This window comes from Cupressus sempervirens, chromosome 6, assembly GCF_028749045.1.
Source record: "Cupressus sempervirens isolate cs-2001-9-10 chromosome 6, ASM2874904v1, whole genome shotgun sequence".
NCBI classification, from domain to species: domain Eukaryota; kingdom Viridiplantae; phylum Streptophyta; class Pinopsida; order Cupressales; family Cupressaceae; genus Cupressus; species Cupressus sempervirens.
Window position 1 is genome coordinate 606,383,352 of NC_143123.1, and position 19,981 is coordinate 606,403,332.

The following is a 19,981-nucleotide window of genomic DNA, read 5'->3' on the forward strand; positions in this document are numbered from 1 at the left end:
TCTGCGAGTCAAATAAGATATAAGGTGTAATTGGGTTCACTGAAATGACAAAGGTGCGCTCAAGCTCAATCAACAACTCTATTCATAATAAAAATTAAAATCGAAACTTATCATAACGATGAGGTCACGATCATGTGCTTGCCGTCTGTTTATATTAAATTAACGGTTTTACTTACTAGTGGGTCAAATATGTCGACCCATATGGCAGCTTCTCGATTTTAATGAACAATATTCAGCCATGGATTTTCGCGAATTAGTCCTCACATTATTGCTGCTGGTTTTGCCGATATTAGCAGATCCAGAGATTAATCTCCTGCAAGCCGGATGCAGTAGTGTGAAGAGCAACAACGTCAAAGTCTTTCAGCAAAATTTAAATGCCAGTTTGGCATCTGTTGTTCAAGCGGTGGCTTCATTTGGTTTTGCTACAGATGAGGAAATCACAGGCTCCGATCCGGTTTATATGTTGGCTCAGTGCAGAGAGGATAAAAATTCATCAGATTGCGTCGAGTGCATCAGGGCTGCAGAGAAGCAGATCCGCAATTGCTCCAATGTTTCCGGAGGAAGAACGATCTATGACGGCTGCTTCCTTCGCTACGAGAGCAACAATTTTTATACGCAGAGTACCGCCGATGGAAATTCACAGCTTTGCGGCAACCACAGTATTACAACGGGTGCCGATTCGTTTTCCGCCACAGGCAAAAGTTTGTTGAGCGATCTGTGTACAGCGACTCCGAAGACGAGTAATTTCTTTGGTGCGCAGTCTCGAAACGACGTGTCCAATCGAACAATATATGGGCTTGCCTGGTGTTTGAAATCAGTGAGTAAAGAAGGGTGTGCGAATTGCCTAAGCATAGCGCAGACAAATATAGCGAGTTGTTTAGGTCGGTCGGAGGGACGAGCCGTGGACGCCGGCTGTTCTCTGCGTTATGCAACCTACTCTTTCTTTTCAGACAACGCCACCACTGATCTTGCCCAGTTTTTGTCTACAGGTTTGAAAATCTTAACCCACTCATGCCTGAAAAACATGTTTTATTGATTCCAGTTATTACAAACGCATTTCAAATCAGTTGACTGTCTTTCTTGCTAGTTGCTTCTTTTTTCATGGCCTACAGACAGATCATTTCTTTGTTCTCGTGAATTGGTTTTGTTTCTTTCAATTATACTATTCTCACCGCAGCAGCCAAACAAATTTAAAAAATGTAAATGAACTTCTATTTTTAAGAGAATAAATGGGAAGTGTAAATATTTCAACATTTTATGTCTTCTCCAGGGAGTAAAGTCGGCGCTACAGTGTGGATAATAATTGGAGTTGTGGGAGGCGTCATTTTTGTCGCTATCTTAAGCTCCTTGTTTCTTTTTCGACGGAAAGTGTTAACATATTTTAGGCGGCCACCACAGAAACAAGGTAAGCATATTATTACAATATTCTCCTAAAGATAAAATTAATATGCGCTACATATTCTTATCTAGAGAATTCTGTGCAACAGTGAATACAGAAACCGCAACGGAACTCCGCGGACCCGTAGATTTTGATTACAAGATCCTCAGAAAGGCAACCGATAATTTCAGTGCAGAAAACAAGATTGGAGAAGGAGGGTTCGGCCAAGTATATAAGGTGAGTGAGTAATTGCTACGAATTGGGTTCTAAAGCATGTTTTATGTCAATTGGAATCCATTATCTGAAAAATGGTTCATTTCGTTGCAGGGCACGTTAAAAAACGGCAAAGTCATTGCGGTAAAGAAGTTAACTTTGAACCAATCTCCGCGCGCGATATCAGAATTCGAAAGCGAAGTAAAGCTTGTATCGAATGTTCATCACAGGAATCTTGTGCGCTTGTTGGGATGCTGCAATCAGGGCCCCGAGAAGCTGCTTGTCTACGAGTACATGTCAAACAGTAGCCTTGACAGATTATTATTCGGTTCGCAATTTGATCCCCCATTTCGCCTTTCTATTCTCAAGTCTCTCGCGTTTTCTTTGTAATAAAAATAGGTTTAATGCAGGGCAAAGCGAAAAGATACTGAGCTGGAAAGAAAGATTTGACATTATACTGGGCACTGCTCGTGGTCTGGCATATCTGCACGAAGATTTCCACGTATGCATCATCCATCGCGATATCAAATGCAGCAACATATTGCTCGACGACGACCTTCAGCCTAAAATCGCAGACTTCGGACTAGCGAGACTTCTTCCCGACGACAGAAGTCATCTTACGACAAGAATTGCAGGGACTCTGTAAGAAAACATAAAACTATTTGTCTTACTTAAAATAATTTTAGTCATTTTCTGAGCTGAGATGTTTTGTTTTGACAGAGGATACACAGCTCCAGAATACGCAATCCACGGACAATTGACTGAGAAAGCAGACACATACAGTTTTGGTGTTGTTGTTCTTGAGCTCATTAGCGGCAGAAAGAGCATCGACCTGAAGCAACCGTCCGATATGGAATATCTGCTGGAACGGGTATTTCTTCTCTACTATCATCTTTAATGTTCTTCTGGATGGGACTGCTTAAACATGAACATTAAAGTTTAATTCTTCGACAAAAATGTTAATTTTTTCCTACGTGATGTTCAAAGGTGGCTCTATCGAACATCTATATTTTTCTGACTTATAATAGGTAAACTGTATGATCCATGTTTATGAAAAATGGTGCAGGTGTGGAAGGTGTATGAAGCAGGAAATATGTTGGAAGTGGTAGATAGGAGGATGCAAGAGGAAGAAGATTACAAGGAAGAGGAGGTATTGAAGGCGCTGAATCTGTCGCTGTTATGCATACAGGCTTCTGTTGCAGATAGGCCATCGATGTCCCAAGTGGTGGCTATGCTGGTGAGCAGCACAGACATTGATTATAACAAAAGACCGTTTCAACCAGCATTCGTAGATGTGGGGAATCGAATCCGAGGTGAACGGTCGAGTTCTGGCACGGCCTCCTCTGCGTCGAATGCGAACATTACAGAATCGCTGGTTGCTCGTTAACTGTAGCAGCTCCTCTTTACTCTACGCAACGCTCTTGATAGATTTCCCGAGTCAAGTATCTTTTGCACTTGGGTACTGTTTATTATTTTCAGAAAAATAAATTAGAAATTAGTGCATAATATGCATTTTAAAAAAGATATTCAAATTTCCATATAGCTTGTATTTCAAAGAGAGCAATTATCATCAACGGGTTCATGGTGCATTGGTGAAATAGAAAGCTTTTGAAGAGTAAGACTTTCATAATAATAAAAAAAAATAATTATAAATTTTTTATTTATTTAAGATAAGTAAATGATTAATCAATATTAGTTATTTGTTATTCTACTTGCAATGTACTACTGTGTTCATTTCAATCGATAATTTAAATAATTCAAAGAATATGTACCAATCACAAATAATTATTTTTATGTAATTTACATATTTCTTAAGTTCTGTAATTTATTTATGATTGTTTATATTATAAAAATTAAATATCTTAAATTTGATTGACTCAATTCATTTTGTGTTATAGGAGCCCTTTTTCGAAAGCTTCTTTATATTGCATATTTTTTGGCTAAAATTTTTATACACAATTTGTGAATTGTAATATTGTTATATATGAGTTATAGATTCAATTTGATAATGTGTTAGATATTTTTAATTCTTATTAAAATGCAATATTGTTCTTAGATTTCTAGAATGTAATTTTTGAATCAATCTGACTAATCTATGTTTCAAAAATAGTTAACAGCCATTACATATGAGTGATGTTCATAAGATAAGAAATTAATTTAATAATATTATTATTGTTACATTATGACACTTTTTCAAGTATAAGTTTAAATTAAAGATGTACTTTCTATTCAGCTACAATATATATATATTTTTATGTATCATTTATTTAAATAAAATTTATTATATTTCTTTATAATTCATAATTTTTAAATAAAATATGAAAAGATGATTTATGTGTATAATTGAATTCTTCATTTGCAAATTTAAGATCTATTTTTTAAAATTTTACTTTATTTATTTATTAAATAATCTTTGGATACTTTTGTAAAGAATAAATTATATGTTATCTTTTAATTTTATGGTAAACATTTCTAATTAACATTATAAAGTTGGCATTTAAGGTTAATCTTAGAGAAATACTAATTTATAGATTTTAAATAAATACTTTACTTCACTTTTTAACTAAATAACGCGTAAGGCTCTATAATTGTTATAAAAAGTTAGGAAAAACTTAATGATAAATTGAACATAAATTTAATAAAACATAGATCTTTCACAATAAAATAATATAAACAAGATTTTAGCATAGAATATTTCATATCTATGATACAACTTGTTTGAGAAAATTGTGAAAGTCAAAGTTCTGTATGATTTAAACCATATTCAAATGATAATTGTTGTTCCTACAATGAGCATAGCATGATAAGTTTACTTTCCCATTTATAAAGTCTTGAAAAATTATTGGACATCTTTTCAATCTTTCAACATAATTCTATGATTCAACAAAAATATTGTGAGATCCACTATTTACAATGACTTTTGGCCTTTCTTCTAGTTACTACTTGTGATTATGTTGTCTTAAATAATTATTCCAATACATAATATCTTCTTGAGAAGTGTTCAAATATTTTTAAATACCAAAAATTCCATTTCCTTCTTGGGTCACCTAGCTTGACTAACATTTCCAAAGTAATGAAATAAATTGTAAATGGTTGCTGCCTTGGTTTCGCAATGGCCAATTATTTCAAAATTTCATTTCAACCAGCCCAAGGGACATCCAAGTGTGTTTAAAGTGTTAAGTAACTTGGATCTTTTCTACAAATGTACTAACATGGCCATTGTAATTGATGTCTTCCAAATGCACATATGGATCTCATGTAAATATGAGAGAAGGAGACATGTATCTTCAAGAGACATGTCCCTATAGTTAATCATCATTAGTCAATAAATAACTATATGTATAACTCACCTTTAAGCATATATGTAATATTAATATATTAACCATATATGTAATACATTATTATTATATATTATAATATATAATGTATAATATATATTACGTATATTATATTATATATAAGATATTGATCTTATATAGATAATTTACTATCAATGAGGCATCTCATGATAAATTCAATTTGACAAAAGCTACAACCTTAACAACAAAGTCATGTCCCCATAAAGACATGACTCTACATGGCCAAAGGCCACGTAAGGTCATGTCCCTATTTGATCAGCATCAATGTATAAGAAAACACAATTAGTTTGCTTCTCAATCAACAATTATGTGGTGGTAAAACAATTACATTCTGGAACTCCATAACATAATAGTCTCTTCTAATTATAAGAGCTCAATTAGTTAAGTAAATTCATTTATAAATAAATAGACATACATACATATAAATTCTTATCAATAATATAAGACAAAAAAATGTTCATATAAATCATGGACACAAATACTTAATGAAATGAGTATATCACTTGGATTGATGCTATACTTCAACACTCCCTCTTAGCAAGGGAGAAGTGACAATTTTTTTTAATGAGATATCAGTATCAAGGATATCTATACACAACATATTATCTAGCTTTAACACTCTGAAATGGTGACTTGTCAAATAACTACAATCACAATGTTATGAGCACTATCATAACATATATTATGATCTCTAATTGTTTGAAACAATAAATAGAGTAATCATAATGCTTTCTTTATCAATGACTTTTGGCATATCTAGAACAAAATCATCATAATAACAAGCCTATCATTTGCAAGATCATCACCTTACAAAGATTACCTTATGTCTATTCATTATCATGATTTCCAGCACTCTAGGACAACAATTTAATGAAGTCTGTCATGATTAGAGGTCTACCATTTATAAGATCATCATCTTACAATGGTTACCTTTTATTTATATATGTCAATGAAAGATCGTCACCTTTCATTACATATCATATGTGAAATAGTAACCACCATGAACCCAGTCAGAGGGTGGTACAAAGGTTTTTACCTTAATTCTCTCTCAAAGAGAAGAATGTATTTCAAGGAATTTCACTTAGAACTTCTTCTCATAGAAAAGATATCATTCACAAAGGATTTCATCTCAAAATTTCTCCCTCTGAACATCGATCTTGGAAAGTTAGGTCCTCTAGTTACTTTCTAAAAAATTCTCTTCACCCAATGATGCCAGTTGAAGACACTCAAAATCAATTGTTTGATTTTCTAGTAATAATTCATCACTTCCTCATGATATACATAGTAGTAGGCCCATCAAAATCATGTAGTCACACACATGTATTTCTAGACTTCCTCTAAGTATCAATCTTGTAAGCTCCTACATTACCTTTGAAGAAGTGTTGTACTCCCTCTTAATGTAGAAGAATCTCATAATCTCAATAATCAAAGATACTTGCTTCACGAGCCTCACTTTATCCATCTTGATCATCAGGGTCTTTGGAGCTACTATCATTAGATTAAGTTTGCACAATATTTGGTAACATATGTAAAGTACCAACTTTCTTTTCCTGTAAGAACATGAATACTTATCTGCACATAAAGATTCAAAAATTGTCTATTTAGATTATTTGAGAATGGAACATCTCCCCTCTAAATAAGGTTCAAGTGGGAATGGAACATTTACTATTATTCTCCCCATAATGTAAAATATTCACTCATTCTTATATTGTTGAATTTTTTTTGTATCAAATATGACAACTCCTTCGTAAGTTCCAACTTGCTCTTTTCATCCATTGAAGCTCCAAACATTCATTAAGATTAATAGTAGAAGTGAACACAAACTTGTCCACAATATTCCAATATCATGATTGAGTATGATTGTGCCACTTGAATGAATTTGCAACTCATATGTCAAGTTTCATTTATCAAAGAGAGACTCATACATAGTTTAATTAAAGCCACAACTTTCTTAAGATGTGCACAAGGGGTAGGTCCATTCACATAGTTGAATGAATTTCAGTCCTCTTGATGTTACAATTTATCGATCACTAAAAATTCTATCAAAATATTGATTTACTCCTTTTGAATCAATATGATCGATATCACTAATGGTTGACGAAACCATATCCTTTATCTACCCCCTCTAACAAATGTGTTAGAATCAGCTTCTAAAATAAACTTCCCTTTAACAAAGTGTTAGACTCTCTCTGAATTTGATATAATTAATCCACCTTTTGCTACAAGAACATTCTCAGAGGATAAGATCAAGGCAAATCTTGTATAGAAAAAAAAGTAAGTGAGATATTACAATTATTAGATAAATAAAATAATCAAGGATAATAAATTCTCTTTTGTACATCAATAATTCTTTTATTTAATATTTCATTATTTTAGACATTAATCTAAGAATCATCCCAATTATTTCCATATAAAGAATTTCTAATTTAAGTATATGCATTAACCATATATATATATATATTCTATTTTCTATAGATATACTTTAATCAATATTTTTCAACACATTATTATTTTCCTATGGAATAAATATAATATTTCCTTATTGTAACTTAGGATGTATGTATTGTCTATATACCCTTATAAATTTCACGATTGATGTCATTATTCATAGTGAATAGCTTTATGTATATATATTTTTCATATAAATAATTGATTATCACAAATATTCTTATTTTATTTTAATATATAGAATCATTTGTATTTGTATTCAACTTGATAATAAAATGTCATTAAATGAATATTGAAGATAAACATAATATAACATCACCTTGAAATAATAATAATATGCTTACCTTTTAAACAAAAATGGATGCATAGTCATACCTTAGATATGTGGGATGTGATGTTTTAATATCAACAAGGGCCCACTCTGTTAGGATAAATCACATACAGAAATAAAAACTACATGCAAATATAACCAATAACAAAAAATAATAGATCACATAGAATGAACACAAGGCACCAAGATTTAACATGGTTTACCCAATCCCCGGGCTACGTCCACCAAACATCAAGTCCGATCTTATTACAATCCAGTGATTACAACCTGACTACAATCTGTAATCCCTTATAGCTCAATACCGCTACAAGAACCAATTTTGCATCACAACATAATGAAAAATACCCAACCCTAAACCCTTTTATACAAGTACTAAACCACTTTAGGGTTATAACATGTCGGCCATAATTAGCCATAACTTTAGTGGCGAATCTACGAATGGTGAATAGTGCCAAAACGATTGGCGAATAGTACCAATTTTTTTTTCCCCCACTAATTATGAAATATGTACAATACTTTCCTGATTAGTCACCACAATCTAACAATCTCCCACTTGGGGACTGATCAGGCTCCACACTAAACAACAATCTCCCACTTGGAGACTGATCCTGTAGCAATACCACTACCACATGGGGCTCCCACTGGATCAAACCACCTTGGACTCTGCTGTTCTTTTATTCATGTTCAGTCTAAAAGACCTACTGAAGCTGAAGAAGAGTTCAAATTCTCCCTTGTTACAACCTTTGTCAACATATCTGCTAGATTGTCATTGGTATGCATCTTCTCCAGCTTTAACTGTCCATCCTCCAAAACTGACCGAATGAAATGGTACCACAACTGTATGTGTTTGGTCTTAGAATTCAGAGCTGAATTCTTAGCAAGATGAATGGCACTCTGACTATTTGTGAACAAATAATTATCCTTGTGAGAATGTCCCAATTCTTCCAAGAAGAACTGAAGCCATATCATCTCCTTGGCTGCCTCTGTAGCAGAAACATACTCTGCCTCTGTAGTGGATAGAGCATTAATATTTTGTAACCTAGAAACCCAGCTCACAGCTACCCCACCAACAGTAAAGACATAACCTGTAGTACTCTGCTTGGTATCAATATCCCCTACCAAATATGAGTCAACATAGCCCTGTAAATCAGTAGTAGAGCCCCCAAAGTGTAAACACTTATTGGATGTTCCTCTCAAATATCAGAGAATCCACTTGACAACATTCCAATGCTCAAATCCTGGATGACTCATATACCTGCTAATGACTCCCTTTGCATGTGCAATATCTGGCCTAGTGCATACCATAGCATACATCAAGCTTCCTACAACTGAAGCATAGGGTACCTTGGACATCTTATCCTCCTCTTCCTATATCTTGGGACACATCTCCTTAGTCAATTTCAAATGACCAGGTAAAGGTGTGCTGACAGCTTTAGCATTCTCCATAGAGAAACGTTGCAACACCTTCTCAACATAATCAACTTGAGATAGCGTCAATGTTCTATTCTTCCTATCTTTGCAAATCTTCATACCAAGGATTTGTTTTGCTACCTTCAAATCCTTCATAGAAAATGCATGTGCTAACTGGTGTTTCAGCCCCTTAATATGATCCATGTTAGACCCAGCTACAAGCATATCATCAACATATAGACATAAAATAATGTAGCTATCATCATCCAACCTCTTAAAATAAACACAATAATTTGAATGACATGTGTTATAGCCATGCTCATGCATAAACCTGTCAAATTTTAGATACCATTGCCAAGGTGCTTGCTTCAAGCCATATAAACTTTTTTTCAATTTGCACACTAAGTTCTCCTCACTTTTGACCTCAAATCCTCGTGGTTGGGCCATATATATTTCTTCATCCAAATCACCATGAAGAAAGGTTGTTTTAACATCCAACTGCTCTAAATGAAAATCTTCAGTAGCCACAAGACTTAAAACAGTATGGATAGAAGTCATTTTAACAACAAGAGAAAATATCTCATCAAAATTAATTCCCTTTTTCTGTGCAAATCCTTTTACAACTAACCTGGCCTTAAATCTTTTCTTATCTCCTTCCTCTTCTTTCAACCTATAAACCCACTTATTCTGTAAAGCCTTTTTACCTACAGGAAACTTGCATAGATCCCATGTCTTATTCTGTAGCAAAGATTCCATTTCATCTTTCATTGTAGACTCCCACTGAATCTTAGTATCCACTTGCATAGCTTCATCATAACTTTCAGGTTCACCAGCATCAGTAAGTAAAATAGAATACAAAGAGGGAGAAAATCTTTGTGGAGGTCTAATTTTCCTTGTTGACCATCTAACATTCACTGGTGTGTGTGGTATTTGTTGTTGTAGTTGTTGCACATCATGAGGAATAGATGGAACATCAGCTTTTGGAGTATCATCCAACACTACATAATCATCTTCTTTCTTCTCATGTTGCTGCAATAGATCTTTCTACAACACTTTCTCATTGAATATGACATCCTGACTTCTAACAATTTTAAGATTTTTAAAATCCAAAAACTTATAACCAAATTCATTAATGCCATATCCAACAAAGACACATTTCTTTGATTTAGCTTCTAGCTTGGTTCTATTTTTAGAGTCTATATGAGCAAAAGCTTCACAATCGAAGGTCTTGAGAAAAGAATAACTCACCTTCTTACCAGTCCATGCTTCCTCTGAAATACCACAGCCCAAAAGAGTAGAGGGACCTCTATTAATCAAATATGCTGTAGTATTGATAGCCTTCACACACATGTGTAAGGGCAACCCAACATGCAACCTCATGCTCCTTGTGAGCTCCATTATAGTCCTATTCATGCGTTCAGCCACTCCATTTTCTTGTGGAGTCCTTGGAATAGTTTTTTGTCTACGAATACCATTAGTGGAGCAATAATCTTCAAATTCATGACTGTAATACTCACCACCATTATCAGATCTAAGATGTTTTAATTTCTTACCAGTCTCATTTTCAACCAAGCATTTCCATTTCTTAAAAGTTTGAAATACATCATATTTCTATCTAAGAAAATAAACCCATACTTTTCTAGTTGCATCATCAATAAATGTAACATAATAATGAGAGCCACCAAGGGAAGATACCTGAGTTGGTCCCCATACATCTGTATGCACAAGCTCTAATTTCTCCTTTTTTTTTCCTTCCCAGTCTTTACAAAACTCACTCTCTTTTGTTTTCCATACACACAACTTTCACAGAAATCCATATTAACACATTTCAGACCTGATAAAACTTTGTTTGAATGAAGTACTTTCATACCTTTCTCAGTCATGTGCCCAAGTCTGTTGTGCCACAATGCTATATCAGAATCTTCAACAACTATTTGTTCTCCCTGCTCAACTGCAATAATTGTTCCTGAACATTCATTTTTCTCTGAAAAAATCAAAGTAGTAGGAACAATATGACCTGTACAAAGATATAAGGTGCCTACTTTCACACCTTTTGCTACTACAAGGGAACCTTTTGAAACCTTCCAATTTTTATCATTAAAAGTAACTACACAACCCTCATCACCGAGTTGCGTAGCTGAAATTAAATTTCTACTCAGCCTTGGAACATGTCTTACCTCATGCAGTAGCCAATGATTCCCATCCTGCAACTTAATCTTAATTTTTCCCTTTCCAACAATATGACAGGGTTCATTATCCCCCAAATAAACAAGCCCAAAATCCCCTTGGACATAATCAATGAAATAACCTCTATGAGGTGTAGCATGAAATGAAACACCAGAATCTAAAACCCACAAATCATCAACACTCTCTAAAGATAGAAGCAAAGCATCCTCTTTGGATTTGTTATTTACCACATTTTTCTCCTTGTCTCCATTTGATTTATCTCCTTCATTTTTCTTTCAATTCCAGCAATCTTTCTTTTTGTGCCCTGGTTTCCCATAGTACCAGCAATCATTTGGTCCTCTTGATTGAGACCTCCTCCCCTTTGACTTTCCTCTTGATTTCCCACAATTTCCAGAGTTACTTCCTGTAAGGAAACTTGGCAACAAAGAATATAACCGTTTCCACATAACCCATAATAGATCTAAATTAAACATGGAATTAAAATCCACATGCAAGAGAATAGACAGCATACCCATCAAATGTGACACAAGATATACCTTGGGAAACCCTCATTGAGAGAAAAACCCAGCCTCCAAAAGCATCCATCATCATGTATTATTCAACAAAAATACCATTTTCATACAACCATGGAAGCCTTCATGGCCATAGCCACAACCGAGCAAACTATGTGAACAAGCATGAATTCACACATCCCATGCCATGCTTTCAACCTTCACAAATGCTCCCTTGGCTAACCTGTCAAGCCTTGTCCTGCTCGACTCTTGCCTTTTTTCTTCTCCTTGTCACTCTCACTCTCTCTACAACAACTACCCTTGTGGCTGCTTATATAGTAGCAAGTCCCACAAAAACCACCAAGTGGTATTACATAAGCCATGTGTTAAAACCATGTGCTACCTAACTCACTGACCCCACATTTAATATTGGGCATTTAATTCTTTTCCCCAATATTAAATAATTACATGAAATATTATCACAATGTTACAATACAACTCATCAAGAATATTCTATGGGAATCTTTACATGTTGCACGTCCATCTAGGCACAACATTACATAATAAAAAATAAAATAATAAAATAACAATATTATGCAATGTGTGCAACACCCATTATCTCAACAATCTCCCACTTGTTGTATACATTGCATAGGGTCAATCCGTAGCCACATAAATGAACAAGGGAACAATCCCTTCTAGCACATCCACCATCATGGATAAAAATACACCAAGTGCTCCATCCTGGTACCTGCAACAAAATCAAAGTATCCAGCATCTCGAACATGAATGATCTCACCTCCTATTATGCCACTCCCACTAGACATACATATAAGCCATCCAAAGAGAAAACCACCCAACCTGTTGCATTAGAAGATCATAAAATCCTGTACCAACTGAAATTCCAAGCACAAATAACCTGATCCAAAGGTAATCACATGTATCCGTAGTTGTCAAAATATCCATAGCTGAAATAGAACCCATAGCAAAGTGCCAAACCCATCTAACTATCCATACCTCAAAGGTATAACAAGTGAATCTTATATCACCGACATATCCAATCTGCAACCTACAATCACAAGCCTCAAGAGCAATACCTGCCACATATATACCAAGAAGCTCCCACTACAAAAGATAATGTCAAATCTATAACCAATCCACTCAACACATCTCAAAGAAGTGAATCCATGTAGTATCAAGGACATCCACAATACATAATCCAATATCCTGCAAGAATAACTCTCATAACAAGTCTCCAATGCTCTCCCAAGTTCACCACAACCAACAAAGGAAAGAGATAAAGGAATAACCATGTCATCTCTCACATGACATACATGAGCACAAACCAGTGATCACACTCTCCAACCAATCTCAAATCCAATGTAAGAAAAATTGAACATCCAGGAAGATAACCAAGACCAGAGAAACCATGCAAATCATAACCTGTATCATGTCCTTCTACACACACCTCTAGATGTAAACTGTGCAAGTATGATCTCCTCCATAAAACCCCAACAAAAAGCTTCAACAACACCCAAACCATACCATATAACTCATCATGGATGTAAGCCTCTCACAAGAAGATCAAACTCAATAAACCATTCCTAATCCAAAAAAAATGCCCAATATAAAACCATCTCCCAAACTCAACCAACATAACAACATATGCACATGGAGATAACCAATGCTTAACCATCTCTCAAATGAACCCTCCAGAACTAACTCATGTACCATAGCTCAAGATCCATATCCATGAAAGATAAGCATAAATATAATGCAACTGAGAGAAAATAATGGGCTATACCTCTCAAGTAGCAAACCGCTGAGTAGACCAAGAGTGGGGAATGAGAATTCTCATCAAGATACCCAAGTCTCCAACCAAGACTTATCTAAGAACAATCTCCTCTCAAGTCCATATCAGGTGACTGCCCCTCGGACTTTCTGCTGAAACCATCAACCGTCCAACAAATACTTCTCTAATCCAAGAGAAATCAGCATCACCACCGTCTCTAAGTATCCATGAGCACCTATAACCAATCAATCTATGCCAACTCCAAATGTAACATAGCAATATCATGAAGTATCCAGCTTATGATCAGTGTACTCAATACCAATAAACTAAACCAAGATCAATGTCAAAGTTCCAACCATGGCCTCAAGAACATAAACATGACAACACGATCTTACCATCTCAACTAAAAAGAGATAACATGCTCTATATGAACACACCATAACATGTCACAACTCTAAACGCGTATCAAGAGTATACCATGACATAATAATGAAACCATCCTCACACCAAGGATAACATGCCAAATAAAAGCATAAACCACACCTTTGCCGAGAACCCTGTGAGTCCTCAAGATGCAACCATCTCCATACACCATGAAGAAAACCATCTCCATATACCAGGAAGAATCATCTCCACATAACATGAAGATAACCAAGAACTCCATGAGTCCTCAAGATCTAACCATCTTCACACACCATGAAGATAACAAGTGCACCATGCAAATGTCAAAGACGCTTCTGCAGCAACAGGATCTAAGACAAACCTCCAACATTTGCAAACACTCAATAAATATATCAATGCCAACAACTCCCACTCAACCGTGGTACCAAGTCACCTATGGAATCATAAAATCCATCCTCTCCAAACCAAGAAGATATAAACCAAACCAGGAACTAACCCTGCACTGTCACCCCATCACTGTCACAAGCTCCCACTAAACCGTGTATCCAAGCTATCCATGACATCATGATGAAAAACCATCCTCTAACCATGAGAATCAACCAAGGCATCAAACCATCAAAGAACTCAAAGTGCACATCATGAGCTCCTCAAAAGAAACCAAATAACCATGATCCTCAACCAAGAAGATATACCGCCATAACCAAATCAAAAAATCCAAGCTAATGAACATCAAGGATGTACCTGTATAACCAATCATGTCATGCCAAAATCTATGACACCATGATCACATCCATGAACCGAGCATCTGGCTCTCAATATGTCCAACCTGTTAGCATAGTCAACCACACTCCTCTACCATGACTGTACCTGGTAACAACATCTAATCCCTTCTACATGAAGATAAAATCATGTGACTTAAGGCATAGACAACCCAAATCCAAGCCACCAATCTGAATATGCATCAATAATGAAAGATCAATGGGCAAAGACAACCCATAACCAAGCTATAAATGCAACCTATAAGTATAGACCATTTACAACACTGCACAACTTGTAGATCCAACAAGTCATCATGCATATCCAAACCTAAACACTGATAACCATATCATCATGAGACCAATCTGAAATATGAACTGAGTATACAATGACATCAAATCTTAAATCTCCAATGTCATAAACTCACAATGTTACCATAGTCAAAATATATACCATAAACTGTTCAGATCAATATATCACAAAATAAATCATGCCAAACCTACACCAAATCTGAACCAACGTGTAGAGCTCTCTAAGAGCTTTCCGTTGACTACTCGAAGTCCAAAATCCGACTCTGTATGCCCAAGTTATGCCCCAATTCGTGCTCAAAATAAATAACATCTGACTTTAGGGCTCTTAAAACCTGACAAAATTTTAAAATCACAGAACCAAACTTATACTATGTTGTAGAGCTCTGAATTATCTTTCCAACGCCTACAAGAACTCTGAAATCCGATATTTTGAGAGAAAGTTATGGCCGTTTTACTAAGACAGTCTTTTTACCATTTTCAGTACGATTTTTTATTTTTTTATTTTTTCAGTGACGAAAATTCCGACGGGATTAAATTTGACGGCCATCATGGGTTGAAACTGAAAAACTCTTTCATTTCCTCTGAACATGGCCAAACTAGGGCATATTATATATCAAAATTTATGGAAATGTCGACTTGGATCCAATGGTGAGGTCTTTTTTTACCTAGGAGGTCATTTATGCAAGCTACCCCCCAAAATCCTCATTTTAAATGAAACATCTGAAAAAATCCTTTTGTCCAAAAAATTTCACATGCCCAAATCTTTTAACATCCCATTATAACAGCAAATCCAAAACCCTCAGATCTACAATAAATCATTCATATATCTTGCCCTTTCTTTTATCCTCTCATGCATTCTCATGGATTCAATCTAGGGTTACAATAATAAAACCATAGCTCTGATACCACGTGTAAGGAAACTTGGCAACAAAGAATATAACCGTTTTCACATAACCCATAATAGATCTAAAATAAACACGAAATTAAAATCCACATGCAAGAGAATAGACAACATACCCATAAAATGTGACACAAGATATACCCTGGGAAACCCTCATTGAGGGAAAAACCCAGCCTCCAAAAGCATCCATCATCATGTATTATTCAACAAAAATACCATTGCCATACAACCATGGAAGCCTTCATGGCCATAGCCACAACCGAGAAAACTATGTGAACAAGCATGAATCCACACATCCCATGCCATGCTTTCAACCTTCACAAATGCTCCCTTGGCTAACCTGTCAAGCTTTGTCCTGCTCGACTCTTGCCTTTTTTCTTCTCCTTGTCACTCTCACTCTCTCTACAACAACTACCCTTGTGGCTGCTTATATAGTAGCAAGTCCCACAAAAACCACCAAGTGGTATTACATAAACCATGTGCTACCTAACCCACTGACCCCACATTTAATATTGGGCATTTAATTCTTTTCCCCAATATTAAAGAATTACATGAAATATTATCACAATGTTACAATACAACTCATCAAGAATATTCCATGGGAATCTTTACATGTTGCACGTCCATCTAGGCACAACATTATATAATAAAAAATAAATTAATAAAATAACAATATTATGCAATGTGTGCAACACCCATTATCTCAACACTTCCTCTTTCAGTCGTTTTGCCTCTACTTTGTGCATTCAAAGCACTTCCTGATGTAGATCCACCTGAGGATTTCCTATGAGTTTCCTTACTCAAAACAACACTGATCACATCATCATATTTTAGGGTACTAGATCCAGGAACATAATTACTCACCGCCATTACCAAGCCATTCCAACTTTCAGGCAAAGAACACAAAATCAAGAGAGCACTAATTTCTTCATCAAAATTGATACCCACAGAAGATAACTAATTAGTAATAGTATTAAAATCACTTAAATGATCTACAACAGATCCACCTTCTGCCATTTTCATATTAAATAAATGCTTAATGAGAAATACCTTGTTTGAAGCAGAGGGCTTTTCATACAATTTTGCTAGGGTTTTCATCAAATCTTCTGTCGTCTTTACTTTTGTAATATTAAATGCCACCGATGGTGCCATGCATAACTTAATGCTTCTGAGTGCCTTTCTGTCTAAAAGATCCCATTCAGCCTCTAACATAGTTCCCTGATTCTTGGCTTTGCCTTCCAACGGCTTCCATAAATCGTTCTGATATAGATAGTCTTCCATTTGCATCTTCCATAACTAGAAGTTCTACCCATTAAACTTGTCAACCCTCAGCTTACCCTCATCTGCCATCGCTCCCACTCAACTGTGAGACTCCCACTTAACTGTGAGACTTTCCTACAGAGGATAACTGAAAGACAACCTCGCTCTAATATCACTTGTTAGGATAAACACAGACAGAAATAAAAACTACATGCAAATATAACCAATAACAAAAAATAATAGATCACACAGAAATGAACACAAGGCACCAAGATTTAATGTGGTTCACCCAATCCTTGGGCTATGTCCACCAAATAGCAAGTCTGACCTTATTACAATCCAGTGATTACAACCTAATTACAATCCGTAATCCCTTACAACTCAATACTGCCGCAAGAACCAATTTTGCATCACAACATAATGAAAAAATACCCAACCCTAAACCCTTTTATATAGTTATTAAACTGCTTTAGGGCTATAACATGTCAGCCATAATTAGCCATAACTTTAGTGGTGAATCTACGAATGGCGAATAGTACCAATTTTTTTTTTTCAGGGCGATGCCTCGAACCCCACTAATTATGAAGCATGTACAATACTTTCCTGATCAGTCACCGCAATCTAACACACTCTTCTTATGAGTCATCCAACTCCTCACCATGGCCCAATAATCTCATTGTTTCCTCACATATATGTGACCCTTCTCATTCTTCCTATCAACTACTACTATATAATCCCTCTTACTATATGAGGTGAACAATGTATAGGCAAAAACCTTTCTAATTTCTTCCCTTTACTTTTGACATGATGGGTCAAGTTTTCAAGCCTTCGGTGTTGGGTTTCTAATTGATAAGTAATTATGTCCATGCATTCCTTTATTTAAGACTTCACTTGGACTTCCCTTATTTCCAATGTCTTAATTGACTTCCCCTTATTTGATTTACCTTATGTTAATATCACATAGCTTTGTTATCTTAAAAAATCTATTCTTCAATATGCAATATCTTTCCCATTGATTGGTCCAATTGTTGGTGTCTTTCCCTAAATTCAAAGATAGTCATTACTCCTTCACCTCAAGTTTATTAAATCATACCTCCTCCTAGCATTATCATTGAATATGATCTCCTACCATGCAATATGGGTCGAGCATTTCATGTGGAATCATAGTGTCATCCCCCCCCTTTGATTCTTCTATTTATTATTGTTTTCCATATTTCTACCTTGTCATATGTTATGGTTTGGTTTCATATTTTAATATTGCCTTCCATTATCCTTTTTTTTTATTTCTTTGTTACATGTGCTTATCACTGGAGTGGCCTTTTTTCCTTGTCAATCTATTACTTTCCTTTCGACAATGAGATTCTTTTCACCCTTTGATGATATTTGTCTTATATATATATATATGTGTGTGTGTGTGTGTGTGTGTGTGTGTGTGTGTGTGTGTGTGTGTGTGTGTGTGTGTGTGTGTGTGTGATTAGTCATTCTCTATTGCCTTTCAGATATAATTTTCCTTTCAAATATGGTTCATTCTATTGCATGAAAAGGGAGATTATAATGGGTCACCATCTTTGATAACATAAAACTCTTATGTAGACCTTTCCATGGTGGTGGTGGGGTAAAAGCACAAACCTGTGTCACCTTTTATAAAGGAGAAGTGATATTAGAATTTAAAGTCTTCAACTTTAACGAAATAAAAGTGGCATTTGTGCTTAAAATTTGAAGATGATGTAAACTAATGAAATGTGTAAAATTGGATGAATTTTATGTCTATAATTTTTTTTAAAAAAAATTGAGTGAAAATTTTATTTATGTTTGAATTTTTAAAGTGTATTTTTTAATTTTTTAAAAATACTAAAAATATAGAGTTTTTTTCCCGTCAAACAAATATATGCAAATGTTCATATTTTGGTTTGATTTTGGAATATGTTAGAGTTATACCTGGTGCACTGAAAAAGAAAAATTGAAATTCGGCTAATATTTTTGAAGTTATAACTGGTCAAAGTCAAAGTTATAAAAAATAGACAATTTTTTTCTCCCGTCAAACTTCTTCCATCAAATCTACATATTTTTAAAAACAAGTTACATATTCTTGAAGAAGACTCTCTCCTCTAGTGCACCATAAAAAAAATTTAATTTTTTTAACATGATTTACTATTTTTTTCTTATTTTTGAATAGACATCTTCCTGAATCTTAAGATACCTACTTGTAATATTTTCAAATTATAACATATTATTCATAATCAAAACTTAAAAAAAATTATACAATCATAATCGTGACTCCGAGAAATACAAAAGTATATTTTTAGTTTTAAAAAATACTTCAATTTAGTTGGTCAAATTGGCCTTCAAAGTGAGATGTTTATAGAAGTTCTAATTTTTGCTTGTTTGGCTGCCACATAGACTGTTTCGGCCGGAACTGTTTCGGCCAAAACAGTTCCGACCGAAACACCTGTCGGCAGGAGAAACCGCTAGTGGTTAATGTGACTATTTGATATAAAAAAATATTGTTTTTCCTTTTTAAAAAAATTAAATATACAGGGACAACGAAAATTGGAAGAAGATTTTCAAAAAACAATTAATTTTGAAGCAATTTTCAACAACTGTTTTGTAGATTTAATCAATATTGCAAAGGATCGAATATTTTGAAGGTGCTTTTTTTCTCTTCTAATTATTTTTATTTTTATGTATTATATATTGAACCATTAGCTGATATTTAGTGAAATCTATTTTTTTTTTCTTTTC

At 34.7% G+C, this 19,981-nt stretch overlaps 1 protein-coding gene across 1 annotated transcript; it reads left to right on the plus strand.

Moving 5' to 3' along the window:
- Window positions 1-229: 229 nt before the first annotated feature.
- On the plus strand, window positions 230-3,244 carry LOC149553705 (cysteine-rich receptor-like protein kinase 3). Its single transcript, XM_089789942.1, has 7 exons — window positions 230-989; window positions 1,271-1,405; window positions 1,488-1,615; window positions 1,706-1,919; window positions 2,002-2,233; window positions 2,312-2,462; window positions 2,658-3,244. Exons 1-7 carry the CDS (start codon window positions 239-241, stop codon window positions 2,976-2,978), a joined length of 1,932 nt encoding a protein of 643 aa, XP_089646068.1. The 5' UTR covers window positions 230-238; the 3' UTR covers window positions 2,979-3,244.
- The last annotated feature ends 16,737 nt before the right edge of the window (window positions 3,245-19,981 follow it).

Bases quoted from the DNA above. Each gene is read 5' to 3' on its own strand.
- LOC149553705 (XM_089789942.1), top strand. From the start codon at position 239: ATGGATTTTCGCGAATTAGTCCTCACATTATTGCTGCTGGTTTTGCCG. The intron at 990-1,270 runs GTTTGAAAATCT...TGTCTTCTCCAG, and splicing joins TGCCCAGTTTTTGTCTACAG to GGAGTAAAGTCGGCGCTACA. The intron at 1,406-1,487 runs GTAAGCATATTA...TCTGTGCAACAG, and splicing joins GCGGCCACCACAGAAACAAG to TGAATACAGAAACCGCAACG.